This window comes from Pristiophorus japonicus, chromosome 10 (assembly GCF_044704955.1).
Source record: "Pristiophorus japonicus isolate sPriJap1 chromosome 10, sPriJap1.hap1, whole genome shotgun sequence".
In the NCBI taxonomy this organism is placed as follows: Eukaryota; Metazoa; Chordata; class Chondrichthyes; family Pristiophoridae; genus Pristiophorus; species Pristiophorus japonicus.
The window spans coordinates 151,311,992-151,333,303 of NC_091986.1; the positions used below are offsets into that span (position 1 = coordinate 151,311,992).

A 21,312-nucleotide genomic window follows, 5' to 3' on the forward strand; every position below is an offset into this window, starting at 1 on the left:
CCTGACAGTGTCTCAACTACCTGCAACATTCCCTCCCTCATGTACCGACATTGTATCAGCTGCCTGCGACATTCCCCCCCCCCTCATGTGCCTGGACAGTGTTCCCATTTCTCGTCCATGTTGTTACTTCTTACTGACCCTAACTGTAACCCTAACCCTAAAAAAGGCCGAATGCAGACCGGGGGCTGTACTGGGCATGCGCGCCCATACCAGTCACGTCATAAATGTTGTTTTTTTGCATATTTTTTCAGCACAGGCATTAGGTTTCACTCCCGGAAGCTATAGGACGGGCTGCGCGGCGCCAATTTCAAAAAATAGAACGTGGAAACTTGCTGGTTATTCTTTTGGAGTAGTCAGGGCCAAAAAAAACGGGTGTAACTCTTGCAATTTGCCAAAAAACAGCATTGGGGAAAATTGAGCCCATTCGCTCCTACTTGGTGTTGAAGTACTTCTGTAAAATGCTTGGGACATTTTTCCACGTTAAAGGTACTGATTGAATGCATGTTGCTGTTTGATTAGTATTGCAAGTCTAGCTTTATTTACTTTAATTAGCAGCCATTGCAATTTCTTGTAGATAGAAAATCCAGAAGAAAGAGTTTGGAATTTTTTTTGTCTAATCATCACGCGCGCTCAAATTTTGATTTGGGTCATAAACTTATGCATGCATCTTGCAAACCTGCAATCTTGTAGCAATTCTTCTTGGGATCTTACCCTTGTGAAAAATCTAGGCTGAAGTAGCATGAAGTGTAATTTGTGCCCACCCAATATAAAGTGGACAGACTGTAGTTGTTTCTGGGTCAACCTAATTTAAATAATCAGGTAAGCACAGACATAAGGAACTCCACTAATTGGGAATTTGGCTGTCGACGTGGGGAAACTAATCTGCTGCAGGACATGAAAGTTAATCAATTGTGCAGGCGAAATGCTTTTAAATCCACATGATCATTGTTAAGAACAAAAAACTAGGGCCAAATGGGAACTGTGTTAAATGAATATTACCTTAAAGAAAATTCTGCTAGGGTACATTGGTCCCCCAAGGGTTTCATTGCCTTTTTTTTTGCCCCTGCTCCTTTAAGTATTTGGAGGATCAGTAGTACAATATACCCAGTACCTTGCAAGTCTGAGTGCTTTTGTTTGTATACATTTTAAGAGCCTTTTCCTATTGCAGCTCTTGATGCAAGATTTTTCATGCTGCTATTTTGGAAGTACAGTATAAATAGTGTCATTTTTGATTTTCTGCCCAAATTTATGCTTTATTTTCTGTTTTTCAGCTTTATATAGTCTTCAAATCGGTATTTTCAATTTAAAAATGATTACTGAAAATATTACTTATTTGTGGTTCGATGGGTTAATTACCATGGAGCCACATTTCCAGTAGAGGCAGTTTGGGGATAGATCTGTGGCTGCTTCATAGATGCACCTCTGTCTCTATCCCAAATATCGGGGTATGGGGCATTTACATACTGTTGGTGGATGTCTGCGCTATTTATGGCACAACTAGGTTACGTCACCTTAAGGTGTTTATCCAGAGTTTCCACTATCTCTCCACCAAAGTTATGGTGGATGAGTGAAAGAATCCCCGTGGAAATTTCCTCCCACTTTTTTTTTTAAAGCTTCCATTTAGAACCATAGAAGCTTACAGCACAGAAGGAAGCCATTTGGCCCACAGTGTCATTGCCAACTCTTCACTAGAACTAATCCCACTTCCCTACTCTGACGACAGCCCCACATCTTTCTCTGCTTGTTTTATCTATTCCCCTAAAAAATGCAATGGTTTCTACCTTAACTGCTTCCTGTGGCAAAGCATTCTATGCTCTAATACTCTGCTTAAAAACGTTTCATCTAACCGCTCCTCACTCTGACAATTTTATATTGTTGACCTCTCATCACTTACTCTACAACCAGAGGAAATAGTTATTCCTATTACTCATATCAAAACCTTCCATAATTTTGAGAAGCTCTATTAAAACTCCTTTTAACCACTGCTCCAATGGAAATGGTCTTAGCATTTCATTGGATTTGAAAAGCTTTGGGCTGTCATAACTAATTTTTCAGCACTGGTATCATCCTGATGTATGCTGCATTCTCTTTAATGTTTTAATGTGATTTCTATAATGGGACACTCAAAATTGCATGCAGTATTCTTGCTGTGATCTAACCACTGCCTTGTACAAACACAATTTGATCATTACTTTTTTGCTCTTTTGCTCTGGCCTTATTTATAACCCAAAATGCTATTTTTCCACAAGCGTGTTTGCGATCAGTCTATTTTTGGATAACTAGAATTGCCTATAATTATAACTCCTAATGTTATTGCTAATTTTTATTTTACAAATTTCATCCTCCATTTCCTTTCTACAGTTCAGTCTATAATATACTTCCAGGAATACGATTTATCCCTTTCTATTCTTCAATTTAATCCAGCGGGATTCTGTTTGGACCACTTTTTAAAATTTCAGTCATTAGGCTTTAGTGCTATGATATGCCAGCGCAGCCTTCGGCTGTCTGAAGAAAAGAGTGTTTGAAGACCAGGCCCTCAAATCTACCACCAAGCTCATGGTCCACAGGTCTGTGGTAATACCCGCCCTCCTGTATGGATCTGAGGCATGTACGATGTGGAGATATATCACCAACGATGTCTCCGCAAGATTCTGCAAATCTCCTGGGAGGACAGGCGCACCAACATCAGTGTCCTCGCCCAGGCTAACATCCCCAGTATTGAAACACTGATCACACTCGATCAGCTTCGCTGGGCAGGCCACATAGTGGGCAGGCCACATAGTTCACATGCCAGATACGAAACTCCCTAAGCAAATGCTTTATGCGGAGCTCCTTCGTAGTAAACGAGCCAAAGGAGGAGAGCGGAAACGTTATAAGGACATCTTCAAAGCCTCCCTGGTAAAGTGCAACATCACCACTGACACCTGGGAGACCCTGGCCGAAGATCGCCCGAGGTGGAGAAAGTACATCAGGGAGGGCGTTGAGCTCTTCGAGTCTCAACGCAAAGAGCGTGAAGAGGCCAAGGGCAGGCAGCGGAAGGAGCACGCGGCAAACCAGCCTCACCGACCCCTTCCCTCGACGAATGTCTGTCCCACCTGTAACAGGATCTGTGGCTCTCGTATCGGACTGTTCAGCCATCAAAGAACTCACTTAGGGAGTGGAAGCAAGTCTTCCTCAATTCCGAGGGACTGCCTATGACTGTTTCTAATATTGCTACTTCTCCCCTTTCTCTCCTGAAAATGTTATACTCTGATATATTTTCTGATCCAGCTACTGCCACTTTTCAGTTACTGCAATTATGCATTAATATTACATTAATATACATTTATTTTAGTTTGGATTCTTAATCTGGCAGTTACTTTCTTTTGCCTTCCCACATCCTGGTTTCCATTTAAAAATTCCTCCTGTTGCTTAAGTTATTTTAAACTTTCTACCTCCCGATTGCCTGTACAGTGAAATCTTGCTTTCCTTTCCAAATTGACTATTCTACTCTTGCTTTTTCCCAGCCCTGCCATATTACTTTAAACCGTTTCCCCCAATTCTAGTGATGATATATTGGTTCCAGCTTTGGTATGGTATAGACTGTCCCCTTGATTGAGCTCACTCCTTACCCAGAACTGCTCCTAGTGCCCCAGTAATCTGGACCCTTTAATGCCCCTCATCAAGAGCTTCTGTACCTATTTCATTAGGTCCTTTTACCCTGCCATCAGGGAGACTCTCAATTTATATTACAGAAACTGTCCACCCTTCACTATTAAATCTCCCACTGCATCTCTGCACTCAACTTTTCTTTCTCTTTCTTCCCCTCTCCACCCCAGGCAACCACTTTTTCACAGTACCATAGTATTGTTTTGTGACTGTTATCCCTTGAGTTGTTGCCCGTGGAAAATCTTCTTACTATCTTTCTTTTTGCCTGTTGGATGACCGACCCCCCCCCCCTTTGAAGTTGAAGTTTTAGTATATGCAGTTGGAGACACTTCAGCTTTGTGTTTGCCTTGGATTCTCAAACAAGCCAAGATCTCCACATCCAGCAAAATGTTTGCTTTGGAGTGTCTTGAGAACATGAAAGGAGGTATATAAATGCAAGTTTTTTTTCTAACACTGGTTGTAACTGTTGCCATGATGTAACTGTCTAAACAGTGAGTCTAACTATATACTGTGGCTATATATTTAGAGCAGACTCCTTCTGTAATATTGCCCTCTGCTCTGCTTCACATAAAATACTTGCCTAAATACACTGCTATATTCCTTGCCTCCTGGGGTTTGAATGACACATGTCCTGAAAATAGTGTTCCAGCAAGAGAGAACCATTTATCAACAGGACAAGGAATCTATTGAACAGCTTGCATTTATATTGTACCTTTTTATGTTAAAAAATGTCCCATGGTGCTTTACAGAGGCACATTCTAGCTTTTTTTACTTTGGGACCGAAGTTACTACTGGGTATAATGTTTGCTAGATTGTATTTTTATTTACCAGTTTACATGGTGTAAATCCACTAGTGTCTTCAAAAAAGTGTAATTAGAACTTTGGTTGGAATACCGGGAGTGTGGCACACTTAAACCGATATTCAGCATTGAGGGTGACGACACTTCAATGGAGTGCAGTCCCGAACCTGGCACCATGAGGCAAAGGACTGCACAGGGGCCCACAGCAAAGTGTAGAAATGCAGGAGCAATTGGGGGTTCGATAGTCCAGGAGACAGACTGGAAGTTCTGCTACCATCAACGTGAGACCCATGTAGAATGTTGCCTCCCTGGTGCCAGGGTAAGGGACATCACAGAGCGGGTGCAGAACGTTCTGCGGGGGGAGGGAAGGGGGAAGAATTCATGGTCCATGTCGAAACCAATGACATAGGGAGGAAGAGGGTTGAGGTCCTGCAGTCAGAGTTTTAGGAGCTGGGGAGGAAGTTAAAAAGCAGGACCTCAAAGGTAGTAATTTCTGGATTACTCCCAGTGCCATGCACTAGTGAGAGTAGAAATAGGAAGAAATGGCAGGTTAATGTATGGCTAGAGACATGGTACAGGATGGAGGCCTTCAGATTCCTGGGACATTGGGACCAGTTACATGGCAGGAGGGACCTGTTCAGATTGGACAGGTTGCACCTGAGTAGTCCAGGGGCCAGTATCCTTGTGGGAAGATTAACTAGTGCTGTGGGTTTAAACTAATTCGCCAGGGGGTAGTGCACCAGGATGTAGTATTTTTAAAAAGTAGAAACCAGATGCATAGAGGACTAGGAGAGACAGTTAGTTAGAAATAATACAGAATTAGGTGGGATCATAGAAAATACAAAGGGGTCTAAGTTAGGTTTGGAGTGCATGTGTAGTTAATAAGGTTGGTGAGCTTCAGGCGTAAATAGCCATGTGGGAATATAATGTAGTGGCGATAACTTAGACCTGGCTCAAAAAAGGAGAAGATTGGATGCTTAATATTCCTGGGTACAAGGTATTCAGGAAAGATAGGGAAGGTAAAAAAGGAGGAGGGGTTGCTCTTCAAAAGAGTTGTCACAGATTTAATGAGCCAAATGGCCTTCTGTGCTTCTATGACCTGTGTTTATCTAAATAGTTAAAATCCTTGTTGAAAAATTTTGATTTTCATTAATCAGTTAGCTGTTTCCATGTCCAAAGAGGGGAGAGGAGCAGAATATCATGGCAAGATGCAGCTTGTAGAGTATTAGGGCTCAATTTTCCCTGGTGATTTGCGCTATTTTTTGGGCATGCGCTGCTTTTTCTGGCCTAAATTTTTTAAATCCAAGTTTCCCAAAGATTGTGTGCCAGCGTAACTCAGTTACGATTTTTTTAGGTTAGTTTTTTTTTGCGTAACCTGATGGCTGCGCAGTTTTTCACTTATGCAAGTTTGGCCATCTTGCATTTCTCCTAGGACTTCGTATGTGACCACTCCCAAAAAACCTTCTGGGCACTTAAGAAAAACCAGCGCACATCAAAAAATCAGCACAGAAAGACACCTTTGTTTTTAGGCGAAGTTTTGGAGGTAGTCCAGAACACACAAATATGTGTCATCAAGCTTAAATTTTTTTAACTGAAAACGCAGAAAATGGAAGTTTTAATGCAATTCTTTAAGTTTGGATTTTTTTAAAGTGCCACGCCACCACTGAACGTCTCCAAACCGGGCTCGAGGGTTGGAGCGTCGGCCGGCAGAATCGGTCCCTCACAAGGAGATGGGTTCTGCTTGAAAGGAAGCCTGGTGGGGGGGTGGTGGGAGTTGTGTGGAAGCCGAATTGAAGGGGTGAGAACCCTTACACCTATGTCACTATGCATCAAATGAAGCCCGGGGCGGGGTGTTTTCCGATCTAAGCAAGCCTATTGCGCATGCCCAAAATTGATTGTGGTCCATACTAGGGCGTCGACCTTGGTGAGAGAGACAACAAAGAAGCTTGACCTGCCTGCCGTTTTGAGCTTGCAAAGGTACAATTTAATCATGAGCAATAATGACAATGCTATACCTCGTGCAAGCCTTCTGCATGATGGTGCTGTGGAGGAGATGATTGCTTCGACGTCATCGCATGAGGAACCTCAGAGCACCATAGGATGATGGGCAGGAGGCCTTACCCACGTCGGGTATATCGGGACAGGCGTTCATACCAGTACCTAAGTGATACAGACTGTGTCAGAAGGCTGCGTTTCCGCAAAGAAGTTCTAACCGAGATCTCTGAGTTAGTAAAAGCAGACCTGCAACCTTAGAAACACCAGGAGGAATGCCTTCAGTTGAAGTGAAGGTTACAGCTGCACTTTCATTCTATGCATCCGGATCGTTCCAGACCACAACTGGGGAAGTGTGCTCCATTTCTCAACGTGCAACACATCTGCATTCGGCAGGTGACTGCTGCACTATATGCCTGGAGGAGTGACTACATAAAGTTCCCAATGACAGCCCAGGTAATGTGTGAAAGGGCTTTGGGCTTCTCCAGGATTGCTGGCTTCCCAAAGGTACAGGGTTGCATTGATTGTACCCACATCGCCTTGCGAGCACCTTTTGCAGGATTCCGAGATATACAGGAACAGAAAAGGCTTCCACTCAGTGTGCAACTCGTGTGTGACTACATACATCGCATCACGTCAGTTGATGCAAGATAATGTGGGAGCACCCATGATGCATTCATCCTACGTGAGAGCGCTATATCTGCCATGTTTCAGCAGCAGCCAGAAGGGCAGAGCTGGCTGCTGGGAGACAAAGGGTACGGCCTCTTCACCTGGCTCATGACGCCTCTACGCGTAACCCGGACAGAAGTTGACCGGGAATACGTGTTGCACATTGCTACGTGCAACATAATAGAGAGGACCATTGACCTCTTGAAACAGCGTTTCCGATGCCTGGACCATTCCGGAGGCTTCTTGAGATTGTCGGTCAGTTTACTGTTGTGTGCTGCATGCTGCATAACTTAGCCATCATAAGGCAGCAGCAGCTGGTAGTAGTTAAGAGTAACAAAAACAACAGCAAAGAAAGGCTGCACCCATCTCTCCTCCACCTTATTCTAAGACCGCACGCTGCACTTGGTCTTGTTGACTCCACCCCTGCCCACAGGTGGTGGCGGCGCAGTGTTTCTTGGGCTGGTACCAAGCTTATTCTTTCAAACATCTTGGGTAATGCGCACTTCTTGATGGGGGGGGGGGGGGGGGTGTGGGCAGCCGGTAATGTTGAAGGCCCGGCTTAGGCCTCTTCAGAGGCTGGTCTGGGGAATGGAGTGGGAGTGGCAGTTGATTCTGTCAATGGGCGCGGGGTCTGGACGTGTTGCAGACGCGACATTCCCTCCCTCGTGCCCTGACAGTGTCTCAACTACCTGCAACATTCCCTCCGTCATGTTCCCTGAGAGTGTTGTTACTTCTCCCAACAGTCCCGATACCTCATCTCCCATCCCACTGATGTCCAGGAGTGATCGTGTAAGGTCAATGCTCTCTGAAATTATCTGAACCACATCTGTTGGATCCTGCACTTCTGGAGAGAACTGTCGAGCTCTCCTTCCCCTCCTCACCCTGGGTGTGGCTGGCTGTATCCCACTGGGACCTGCAGCCTCGGACTGTGGGAAACCATGGAATGTCCCAGCAACACTCGTACCACTCGGGAACGGGCCTGGCACCTCAATGGGTTGCACCTGCACCACCTCCAAAGTGAGTATAACAGTGAGGGCTTCATCCATCACCTCCCCCTCACCCCCATGCTCTTGGTCTGGAAGATGGGTGCTGCCAATTTCAAAAAATAGAACGGGGGAAACTTGCTACTTATTTTTTGGAGTAGTTGGGGCCAAAATAAAATGGCTTAACTCTGCCAATACGACAAAAAATGGCATTGGGGAAAATTGAGCCTTAATCTCTTGGGTTTTATGTCTTTTTAAAAAAAGGAACTTGCACTTTATAGTGCCTTTTTATGTTCTTGGGACATCCCAACGCTTTTCATATCCAATTAATTACTTTTGAAGTGTAGTTACTGTTGTGTAGAAACGCACGGGGCAAGTTTGCACAGCAAAATTCCATAGACTGAAAATTAGATGAATGACCAGCCAATCTGTATCTGGTTTTGGTTGATGGAGGGATGTTTGCCAGGAAGGTTTCTCTACTGGTGTTTGAATAGTACCATGGGATCTTTTGCATTCACTTAACCAGCCATATCCCATCTGAAAAAGGAATTTCAGACAATGTATTGCACTGTGGCATCATCTTAGACAATGTGCTGAAGTCCTGGTTTGGGACCTTCTAACTCTGAAGCAAGAGCCAACTAAACAAAGTGGACACTTAGAACTGCACATGTTTAAACACTAAATTAGTTTTGTTGTTTTGTGGGAAGATGTACCGTTGCATTAGAGATATAATCTCATTGCAAATCTTATTTTACATACTGTAAAATGTACAACTACTTCACAAAATTATGTCAAACTCTATATCCTTGATGCTGCAGCAGTCTCAAACTGATATTTTGAGGTCTTTTGGAAATTCGTCTGTTACTGATTTGAAATGTCATGTGATGCTCACGTTCTTTGCCAATCTAAACTTTAATCATGAGGTTTCCAGTTATAAAATTGTAATCTCTCTTATTAATAAAGGGCACTGAGGGTGCATTTATACTTTAGCTACTGGCCTGAGAATGGTAACTGCAGTATTGGTCCAGCCAGGCTGAACCCTTTAAACTACCTGCTTCTGCTTTAAAATTCTCACCCAAGAGAGAACTCTGCATCCATAGTTATGGGCATATTCAAAGTGTCCCTGTCAATGTTTTGAGACCAAAGGAAGGAACTTTGGGTATTTTTTTTTTTACAAACTGCTAAGGAGGTCCAAAGCAGAAACCTTCGTGATGTCGAAGCTGCAGTATAAATGTACCCTGAAAATTATTTTCTCGCTATGAACAGACAAGAATGCTTTCTGACTGAAGGCCATGATTTCATTTACCGAATCACTGAAAATGATCATGCAGGTACAGCAAGCAATTAGAAATGATATTTTCGCCTTTATTACAAAAGGTTTGGAGTACAAAAGTAAAGAAGTCTGACTGCAGTTATATAGGTGAAGGTTCACCAAACTGATTCCTGTGATTGGGGGGTGGTGGGGGGGAGGGTTGTCCTATGAGGAACGATTTTGAGGAGACGAGACCTATATTCCCTAGAATTTAGAAAAATGGTCATCTCATTGAAACATATAACACCGGGCTTGACAGGATAGATGCTGGGGAGAATGTTATCCCTGGCAGGGGTCACAATCTCAGAATAAGGGGTCGCCCATTTAGGACTGAGATGAGAAATCTCTTCACTCAAAAGATTGTGAACCTTTGGAATTCTCTACCCCCGGAGGGCTGTACATGCTCAGTCATTGAGTAAATTCAAGACCGAGATTGATAGATTTTTGAATATTGGGGGAATCAAGGGATATGGGGATAGTGAAGGAAAGTGGAATTGAGATAGAAGATCAGGCATGATCTTATTGAATGGCGGAACATGCTCGAAGGGCAGAATGACCTACTTCTGCTCCCATTTCTTGTGTTCTTAAGGGCTAAACAATGAAAGGATTGTATTTAGAATATCTGTGGATTGAAGTTTCAATACACTGAATGTTTAGTTCAGTTGTATGATGAGTGAATTAATACATTTCGAGTTCTGTCACTGAGTTTCACTAGCATGTAAACACAATCTTAAGGGTTTCCCTCAACTGATATCTATTGTATCAAAACAACCTCTTTAACCCTGAGTCTAAAATTCTGCTGTGGGTGTATTTGCAGGGCTAGTGTAATTGTGCTGGCATATTTTGTTATGCTAGCACACAAGTGATTTCTCCTGATTCTGACATCCCCTTATTTACATAGTCCTGGTGTAGTTGCATGATTTGGACTGAGTGCAGAGGTCAAGATTTACTGAGCAAGGCCAGGGATACTTTACTGTTGTTTCTTAAAACAGTATCTGCACACACTCTTCATGGCAACGTATGAAATTAAACATGTTCAGCTGCATATTGTGCTGAAATGAGATAGGAGACTGCTTCTGTCTAGGGGACAGGGAAGAGGTCCTGTATCAGGCAAAGAATGGTGGGTGCAATTCAAAGAAGCAATGGTACAACGATGACACAAACAGCAACAATAAAAAACTAGGACTAATCTCATCAAAAGGTGAGTCCACAAAGTTTTAAAGCTATTTCCACTTGCTGTGCTCCTGTAGGAGTGTGCTTCATGCCAGACTTTAAAGATACATAGCAGTGGCCTGCATCAATGGGGAAACATCTGAATTCCTGGGGTGGCAAGGTAACCCCCCCCCCCCCCCCCCCCTCAATAAGGCATGCACCATGGTGCACAAGACTCCTGCCATCCTCCTGGGCACCAAGTGCAGCCCCAGGGCTGGTACAAATTGGGCGCAAAGGAAAAGATCCTGATTTTCTACACTCTCTCTGTGGCTAGCATGTTAGCACATAGGAATGTAATTTCACTCCCTACATTTCCTGCATCAGGGTACCTAATGTAATGAGAAAATGAAACAACTGTTTAGAAAATTTGTTCTTGATTTGTCTAATTTGAATGGTTTGTTTAGCTCTACTAAAAATCATTTTGAAATCCAATTTTTTTTTTTGTCCACCTTCTAGAAGTACAACCCGTTGTGTGTCCAAACACGTAAAACTCCTGGATTGACTCCACATACATGCAACAAATTCATGGGCTTGAAAGATCACTCTGTGCATGAGAACAACACTGTTCTGGGACTACTACATCTCAATGTGGAAAGCACTGACAAACCACTAAACGTGATTACATCTTGGTCAATGGTGGAAAAAACAGCAATGGATAAAGGGTACTCTAGTACAGAGAATGTTGGGGAGTGGGCAATGCAAAACACAGACAGCTCTGGTTCAGATAGTGAATTGGAGCAGTTAGGAATTGCCATGATAGAGACTGGTCCTATAAATAAAGCTCACCGACAGCTTTGTAGGTCACCTGGTTTGGAATCAAATCTACTAAAATGCAATGAGGCTCTGCAGGATTTTAAAATTGATGCTGAAACAAAACCAAAGGAAGATGTGAGACCTACAGATGAGGACAAAGACTACCAAACCAAAATGGAGTTTGCACTGAAATTGGGATACTCAGAAGAACAAGTACAGCTTGTTTTGAACAAATTAGGAACAGATGCCCTACCTAATGATATACTAGGTGAACTTGTTAAACTGGGGAACAAACTTGATTCCGATGCCTCCTGTGGCACAAGTAACCCTGGAACTATGACTCCACGAGATACAACTTCAACAGATTCTCAAAGGTCTGATTCCCCTGTAGAAGAATTGGTGGATGATGGTGATAATCTAAAACCTGTGGTCATTGATGGCAGTAATGTGGCAATGAGGTGAGTGGGAAAATTGTATGTTTCCCTTATTCTCCTCTACTTTGGTAGCCCACCAGCTCTAGCAATAGGACACTGAATTGACAAATAGAGGCTTGCATTTTCCTGTCCACATTGCTTTAATATAAAATATGGTTTATTATGAGGGGCGATGGTGCGGAGGAGAGGAGAAGTAGAGCATCCAGTTACCAATAAAAGTAAGTTTCATGCCATTCCACAATAATATCAATAATGATTACTGAAGTCCCTCCAACCAGATAGTCTTATCATTGTTAAATTAAAGATTAGAAGATAGAAATGGGCACATTGTTATTTGACTACCCTCACTGACTAATTACACCTGTACTAACATCTCCATCTGTTGCACACTGCTCTTATTAGTTTCACAGATGGATGTTTTTGAACCAGCTCATAGTACCGCTGCCTTTCCAGTTTAACAAAATTTACACAGCGCCTTGCGGTCATGTTGAGTTTTACTCTTGGCACACGGTGGGCGCACTTAATAGTGCAGACATGTTTTTCCTCTGTGTGGGCTGCCGATACATTATACAAGTTAGTTGGCAGCCCCTTCCTGTTTTTAAAAATTCATTATAGATTGAATTGGTTGCATTTGTGAGGTGACCAGGACAGACTTTGTTCTAATGGCTTTCCGTTGGTGCTTTTTTCTCTCTCTCAAGCTTTAGGGACTTTTTTTCTATCTATCAAAAACCTTCCTGACCACGCCCCCACCCCTCCTCATAGTTACTCACCAAATGGACAGTGGGACCAGGAGAGAGAAAATAATTCAATAATTTAAAATGAATTATGATATAAACATAGCATGAAGTAGAAAAGATTTAGGTTGCCAATGTTTTTAAAGACTGAATAGTGGAGGAAAGAGTTAAAGGGGTTAGCAGAATTGGTGTGTACAATTGTTTGTTTTGTTCTTGTCTCAGTAATGAGGTTCCTGATGTTTTGTGATTTTATTACTGGAATAGTGTTTTTGCTAAATTAATGTGAAATTTATATATGTTAGCAAATGTTTTTTGCAGGTCTCCCAAGGCATGCATTTTCTGATCTTAGATTTTGAAGTGAGGAAAGCATTTCAATGAAATTTTAAACATTTTATTTGAGTCGGCAATGAAAAGTAGTGATCGAGTGCATCAATGGAAAGTGAAATTCTGAAAACAAGCGTTATTTTACAATTGTTGCAAAATCCCATGCTCTTTCAAAGTTTTTACACAGCAATGCTACTGCCTAAATGCAATGGCAAGGCTTTTGATTGAAGCAGCAACAAAAATGAATATAGAATTTTGCATACATGCTAACCTCTAACTAAATAAAACTGACCAACTGCTTCAAAAAAAGTCTTGACACAGCACTCAAAAATCAGACTTAAAGAATAGACTTGACTATAAGCTTATGACATGAGAACACTAGTTTCATGGGCTTTACAACATAAACTGTTATACTATAACATTTTTTCATTTGTTTTGGGGGAATAAAAGCATCAGTACATGATCGTCCGAAAGGAGAAATATGAATGTGAAATCACAAAATTGCTGATGTATTTCTTGGGTGATGCTTGAAGGCATTGTCCCACTGGAAATTTTAGAAATTTTACATTTAAAAGTATGCTTTCTGGTTATTTTCAAGCACTTTTATATTCTTCACAATTGATAGATTTTTAATCTTAAGAAAAGTAAAAACAACGTGACGTTCCAGGCCAACCCTTTTTCCACCCCACCACAGTTCACAAACATTTTTCACCCTCTTTATGAAAATAAATATTTCATAATCAAAAATTATTGGCATTTATTAAGTGCATGTTAATCATGGATGACGTGCAAATTTAATATAACAACTGAAGACTGCTCAGGCGAGCTGAAGGGCCCAAGTTTCTGCCCCCTGTAAAAACGGCACACCTCCATTAGTTGCGTCGACTTTCTAGAATAAAAAGGGTGCCGAAAACTTCCCTTCTAAATCTCCGAGCTCCTCAAGATGTCTTCGGCCTCAGCGTAGCGCAGCACAATGAGTGGGGGGCAGAGCCAGGTCCCGGCGCTGAAAACAGTGCCGGGATCTCTGCACATGCACTCTAGAGTGTGCACGCATGTGCAGTAGCTCCTCACAGCCCGAAGCTCTGCAGGCTGTGTGGGAGGGGCCCTTATGAGCACTGAATATCTTTACTAAAAGCTGACGCTGAATATTCTTGTCACCTCATGTCGAGGTTTCAGTAGGAGTGTTACCTGAAGAGGCTGTCAAGATTCATAAAAAAACGTTTACACATCTGGTAAAGGCTCACTTGGAAAGATGCAGGTTTGAAAATGTGTAGTTCCAACTGTTTTTGAGACTTTGCAGAAAGATTCAGATCTTTAACTTAAAACAATCATTGAAGTGATTTTGCATCCATCAGTATCAAGTCTAAATTACTTCGCTTCACCCTCCCCCCCCCCCCCCGCCCCCCGTGTGCAGCCTCCCCTCTCCCCACCGCCCCCCCCCCCCCCCCCCCACTGTCCGAGCGAGAGAGACACAGAAACACCTTCCCTTCACATAAAGGGGTCAAGTTTCAGCCTGAGTTGCTCCTATTTTTTTTGGAGCAACTAGTTTAGAATGGAGCATCTTAGAAATTGCAATTCTCGGCCTTTAGTTTGCTCCAGTTCTAGTAAGTTAGAACAGTTTCATTTTAGAACAGATTTTTTTTTCAAAAGGGGGCGTGTCCGGCTATTTACGCAAGTTTAGGCAGCAAAAACTTACTCAAAACTAACTTAGAATGGAGTAAGTGTAGATTTTTGTAGGCTCAGAAAAACCTTGCCTACACTTAGAAATCAGGCGTAGGGAATGAGAGATGGGGGAAGGGGGGTTTACAAACATTAAACACTTCACATTTACAAATAAAGAGCCACCATCAATAATAAATGATAAATAAATCAATAAATAAACCAATAAATCAATCCAAATAAGTTTTTAAAAAAAATATTAAAAAAAAAAATTAAACATCACTCAATAAATAAAAAATTATTTCTACTCACCTGCAGCACCAGGGAGAAGAGTGGGGGGGGGGGGGGGAAAGAGAAAAAGATGGGGGAAGAGAAGGAGGAGAGAAGAGATGATGGGTTGGGGGGGGGGGAGGAGGAGGAGAGGGAGGGAGGAGAAGAAGATGATGGTGGGGGGGGTGCAGGGAGAAGATGGGTTGGGTGGGAGGGAGGAGGAGAAGAGAGGAACGTGGTGGGGGGGGGGAAAGAGAGAGACGACGAAGAAGCCGCCCCCCCGCACGATGCCGGGCTGCCGACGCCGCCGACTCTTCGGGCGGGGCCCGCCCTAGCGAGATGCCGGGCGGGCGGGCCCCGTCGACGTCGAGGAAGCCGGGCCCCGCCGAGGACTTCGGGCGGGGCCCGCATGCAGCCGATGCTGGGCTGCCGACGTCTCTTCAGGTGGGGCCCGCCCCAGCGAGATGCGGGCGGACGGGCCTCGCTGACTACAACGACGACACCGGCTGCCAGGAGTTCTTCAGGCGGGGCCCGTCCCCAGCGAGAGGCCGAGCGGGCGAGCCCCACCGCCGAGGTAAGATGCGCAGGCCACTTGACCGGGGATAGGGGCGACGTCCCTTCGGCCTAGGATAGGGTCGTCGCCCCGGCGACAAGACGCCGGCAGATACTGCGCATGTGTGCAGCTGCTGGCACTGTTTTTGGCGCAGGGCTGTAGCTCCGCCCCCAGCAGCTCCTGCTGTGCGGCGCCGAGGTGGAATTGGGCCTACAGCTATCTGAGAATCGCGAGGTAAGTATTTGGCACAATTTTGGTTCTATAAATTAGGTGGGCCTCTCCGATGTGCGCCGTTCTAACGGGTGGCCAAAACTTGACCCCATAGGTAGGTCTTCTATTTTTTATTATTGATTGGTTGCTTATTACTTTGGTCTTGGTGCTTTAGGTGCAGGGTTCCTTCTATTTTTAATTAATTATTTGCTTATTACTTTTTGCGCTTCGTTTAGTGCTTGGTGCTTTAAATGTACTGCTTTGTTTCGTGCTTTAAATGCTCCCCCCCCAAACCCGGTCTCTGCCTGTGCCTGCACTGAATTTAGCTCTAGATAAGGTTTTTCAGAACTTACAAAAGTCGACACTTACTCCATTCTAAGTTAGTTTGGTGTAAGTTTTCGCTGCCTAAACTTCTTGCAAAACAGGCCTAAGTGGCTGGACACACCCCCTTTTGGGAAAAAAAAACTGAACTAAAACGAAACTAAACTAACTCACTAGAACTGGAGCAAACTAAATGCCGAGAATTGCAATTTCTAAGATACTCCAAACTAAACTAGTTGCTCCAACTACACCTGAAACTTGGGCCCAGAATGAAACCACCCGAAAATAATTCCAGCTATTTTGTTGCTGCCTTTTTGTCCATAGTAACTAAAAAGTCTAATGTGCAAAATAAGGTTTTATCAAAATAAAAACATTCAAGATTGAACTATTTCACAATAACGATATGTTTAACTTTACACACACATTTGTTTTTCATGTCTTTTAATACCATCGTTGAAGTTCTTACTTCAGGGCCTCGGCTACTGTCCAACCTAGTCTTGAAATATTTTTTTGACCAATCACTATGTTAGCTTCAAAAAGATTCTACAATCTGCAGTATTCACAATTTTCCACTATATGTCAGTAGGATTTTCTCACTATTGCTTGACTGTGAGAGTACTTCTGTCTGTCAGCAAATATGATAACTCTGGATTTTAAGCTTAAAACCAGTGTTGTCACATCCTGGAGTTCTGTCTCATCATCACCCCCTCGTCTGTGCTGATGGGTCCTGGCATCTCTATCTATCTATTGCTTCTATACCCTAAGACCACCACCCTGCCAAAGTACTGTATTACCCTGGGACCTTTCCCCATGACTAACAGACCCCAGGAATCACCCAGTAAACCAATATTCATTCTACCTCTCCAGTAATCCTAAAACTCCCAACTTGCCCTTAGCATATCTCAGAACCTTGCCCCAATGCTACTCAAGACCAACAACCCTTAAACCCTCCCCACTACAGGAAACCCCACTTCCACCTCTTCATAACATGTTTTCTACTACCTTTCTATGTATCCTGGATTTTTTAAATGCAAAAGAGAAAATTAAATACCTAATAATGCAACATAGAAATAATGAAGGCCACTCATTTGTGGTTTTCAGAGGAATGGACAGCAGCAGAATATGATCATCAAAATATAGACTTTTGGGGGGTGGGATGTCAGAATCCTAAGTAGAACCCTTTCCCACAGAGTACCTCAGCAGAGCCATTAAAAAGACTGACCCGTTTTAACACCGCTCCACTTTAGCAGTTAAACAACAACTTGCATCACTCCTTTTAATATGGTAAAATGTCCCAAGGCGCTTCACATGGGGGTGATCAAACACATTTCGACACCAAGCCACATAGAAATATTGGAACAGGGCAAGAAGGTAGGGTTTAAAGAAGGGGAGAGGTGAGATGTTTAAGGAGGGAATTCCAGAGCTTAGGGCATAAGACAGTTGAAGGCACAGCTGCTAATGGAGTGATGAAAATCGGGGATGCGCAAGAGACAAGAATTGGAACGCAAAGATCTCGGAAAATCGTAGTACTGGGGGGATGAGGCCACGGAGAGATTTGAAATCTAAGATAAGAATTTTTAAATTGAGGCATTGCCGGACTGGGAGCCAGTGTTTCTCAGCAAGTACAGGGGTCATGGGTGAATGGGACTTAGAAACATAGAAACATAGAAAATAGATGCAGGAGTAGGCCATTCGGCCCTTCTAGCCTGCACCGCCATTCAATGAGTTCATGGCTGAACATTCAACTTCAGTACCCCATTCCTGCTTTCTCACCATACCCCTTGATTCCCCCTAGTAGTAAGGACCTCATCTAACTCCTTTTTGAATATATTTAGTGAATTGGCCTCAACAACTTTCTGTGGTAGAGAATTCCACAGGTTCACCACTCTCTGGGTGAAGAAGTTCCTCCGCATCTCGGTCCTAAATGGCTTACCCCTTATCCTTAGACTGTGACCTCTGGTTCTGGACTTCCCCAACATTGGGAACATTCTTCCTGCATCTAACCTGTCTAACCCCGTCAGAATTTTAAATGTTTCTATGAGGTCCCCTCTCATTCTTCTGAACTCCAGTGAATACAAGCCCAGTTGATCCAGTCTTTCTTGATAGGTCAGTCCCGCCATCCCGGGAATCAGTCTGGTGAACCTTCGCTGCACTCCCTCAATAACAAGAATGTCCTTCCTCAGGTTAGGAGACCAAAACTGTACACAATACTCCAGGTGTGGCCTCACCAATGCCCTGTACAACTGTAGCAACACCACCCTGCCCCTGTACTCAAATCCCCTCGCTATGAAGGCCAACATGCCATTTGCTTTCTTAACCGCCTGCTACACCTGCATGTCAACCTTCAATGACTGATGTACCATGACACCCAGGTCTCTTTGCACCTCCCCTTTTCCTAATCTGTCACCATTCAGATAATAGTCTGTCTCTCTGTTTTTACCACCAAAGTGGATAACCTCACATTTATCCACATTATACTTCATCTGCCATGCATTTGCCCACTCACCTAACCTATCCAAGTCGCTCTGCAGCCTCACAGCATCCTCCTCGCAGGTCACACTGCCACCCAACTTAGTGTCATCCGCAAATTTGGAGATACTACATTTAATCCCCTCATCTAAATCATTAATGTACAGTGTAAACAGCTGGGGCCCCAGCACAGAACCTTGCGGTACCCCACTAGTCACTGCCTGCCATTCTGAAAAGTACCCATTTACTCCTACTCTTTGCTTCCTGTCTGACAACCAGTTCTCAATCCATGTCAGCACACTACCCCCAATCCCATGTGCTCTAACTTTGCACATCAATCTCTTGGTGCGAGGTGGGATACAGGCAGCTTTGATTGGGATTGCACACCTGCTCTAGACCACAGTCTACTCGTGAAGAGGCGAATTCATTTTGTGCTGAAAGTGGCCCTTACTGCTAGCTGTATAATTTGATTTTTTTTGGTAAAATTAATTAAAGATTCTATTTTGCACTTTTATTTACTGTCATTCTTTTCAGCTGCACTTGCAATATGCTAGTGATTGGTGGGTGGGAGGTGGATGCGGGGAAAGCAAATAGATATAGTTGTGGCCAGGAGTCACTTATGAGCTGTTGCCTTCCAGTTGCAAAGGTAAGGGAGATAACTGGATGGAGAAAATTCTGGAAAGGTGTGGTTGGAACCAATGATTTAAAGAGCAGGATGGAAGCCTTGGAAAAGGAGTTTGAGAGATTGAGTGTTGGATTTAAAATCAGCACTTCAACTGTCGCTATGTAATTCTGTGTAATGATTTTAGGAATATTTCCAATGCCTCGTGCTCGGCCATTTTGGGAGAAGCAGATTAAATGCATCAAAACATAATGTGGGAGATGGTGCAGAGGGGAAGATTTTAGATTATTATGGCGATGGGATCTGAGACAGGGAAGCTCTACGTACAGTTTGGGCTTCTGAACCGGTACCAATGTGCTCGCAATGGATAAATAGAGCAGGAATGAGGGATAAGATTGGGGAACAAGATGAAAAATAGGTATAAAAAGGGGGAAATGTTTTACAATAGTAGGGCAGATAGGAAAGATTATGAATGGTCATGGAAAGAAAAATGTAGGGCAAATAATACTGGGCATATAAAGGTCAGGGTTGCAGTGTTTATATGTGATATATGAAATAATGTTTTTATTGATGGTGTTCAGATATAGGGTTCAATTTTCCTCTGCTGATTTTTGGCGCCCAGGAAGATTAAGACGATTTTTTGTGCCCGATTGCGCTGAGATAAAAAAAAAAGTTGGAACTTTCACGAAAGTAACATTTCATTTTGGTGCTGCAGTACCTGAAGTTAAATCTGGGGGTGGAGCTTCAAGTCTGCGCCAAAAGTTGAGGTTGCCAGGGTTTAACGAGAGACACAGAGGGCTGAAGCTCCACCTACCTGCGAGTTAGTTCCACAGCCAGGGCTTACGGGGATGGGGTGGGGGAGAGATTGCCGGGGACTGTAGCAGGACTGGGGGGGTGGGGTGGGGGCCAATCGGCCTAGGGTTGAAGTGGGGTGGGGGGCCAATTGGCCCGGGGTTCATTCGGGACCAGGAGGGGGGTGGCCAATCGGCCCGGGGTTGCACCAGGAGCGGAGGGCCAATTGGCCCGGGGTTGCAGGGGGGTGGGGCATTTGGTCCGAGGTTGCAGCAGGGGGAAAGGGGCCATTCGGACCGGGTTTGCAGCAGGAGCAGGGCCCAAACACCAGAATAAGTAATCTTTAATGTAAAGAGAAGCAAGGAACGTACTAAACATGATCATTATAAACTATCTTCTAAACTGCAAAGAAACAGCTCCGATACAGACCTGAGCGACGATTTCCGTAACTTAACGTAGGATTTTTCTGATCGGTACTTAAGGCCACTCTGCACCGTCTTTTAAAATAAATAAATAAATAAATAAATAAATCAAAATCGATTGTCGGGAAAAATCACTTAAATGGTGCGGAAATCAGTTTTCACCCAGACCTGCGCCAAAAAATCTGCTGTACAAAAAATCTGGTGCTGACAGTTGCCGCCAGCGTACAAACTTTGAGGAAAGTTGCAAAATCAAGATTGTTCAAAAAAAAATCAGCGTACGCCAAAAAAACGGCACCCACTGGTGGCGAAAATTGAGCCCATAGTCTTGTCTAGGTTGAGTTAATAAGGGATCTGTTGCCATTATTAAGATTGCATTATAATCCACTGAACAGTGGGAAATAAATTGAGTATGAGATTTGTAAGCAATTTATAGAGGTTGGCAGTAGTAAGAGTTGTAGTTATGGCCATTTTAATTGTCCTGAGGTAGATTGGGATAAGATGAGTTTGTGGAGTAGTTTCTAAAATGCAACTAGGACAAGTAACTTTGTACTCTTATCTGAGCATCAACATAAAAGTTAATACATTGCATGTACAACAGGGAAGGATTAGGCATTAGATCTAAATTTGGGTAATGTAACAAGACGGGTCAGCAACCTTAAAGTCGGAGAACAATTGAGAAATTGTGACAATAACCTAATTAGGTTCCATTAAAGAGGAACTAGCTTGAATTAATTTCATTGGTTGGAAGAAATGGCAGATGAATCAGCTGACTAATGCGTTCTTTAAATACGAGATGAATAAAGTGCAGGTTAAATACATTGCTACTAAGAGAAAAAGGGATTCGATGGATCAAATTGGGTTTAAAAAGAAGCAAATGATAAATAGACGGGAAGATGCATAGAAACAGGCCATTCAGCCCAATAAATCTGCATCGGTGTTTACCCTCCACAGCGGGAAATAATCCTAATCTCATTTGCCTAATCTGTTCCCATATTCCTTCATCCCTTTCTCATCATCCACCTATCCAATCTGATCTTGAATGTTGACAATTTCTGCCTAAACCACTAACCCTGGAAATGAATTCCAAAGCCTCGCAACTTTGCATAAAGAAGTTTTTTTTGCTCTCTGTTCTG

The 21,312-nt window shown here is 43.3% G+C and overlaps 1 protein-coding gene across 1 annotated transcript in view; it reads left to right on the forward strand.

The window, feature by feature from the left end:
- LOC139275131 (probable ribonuclease ZC3H12C) overlaps positions 1–21,312 on the forward strand; it is a 105,614-nt gene that overhangs the window by 67,580 nt on the left and 16,722 nt on the right. Inside the window, exon 2 of the mRNA XM_070892173.1 lies at positions 11,073–11,827. Coding sequence (XP_070748274.1) covers positions 11,142–11,827 — 686 coding nt within the window. The 5' untranslated portion in view covers positions 11,073–11,141. The remainder of the gene's footprint in view (positions 1–11,072; positions 11,828–21,312) is intronic.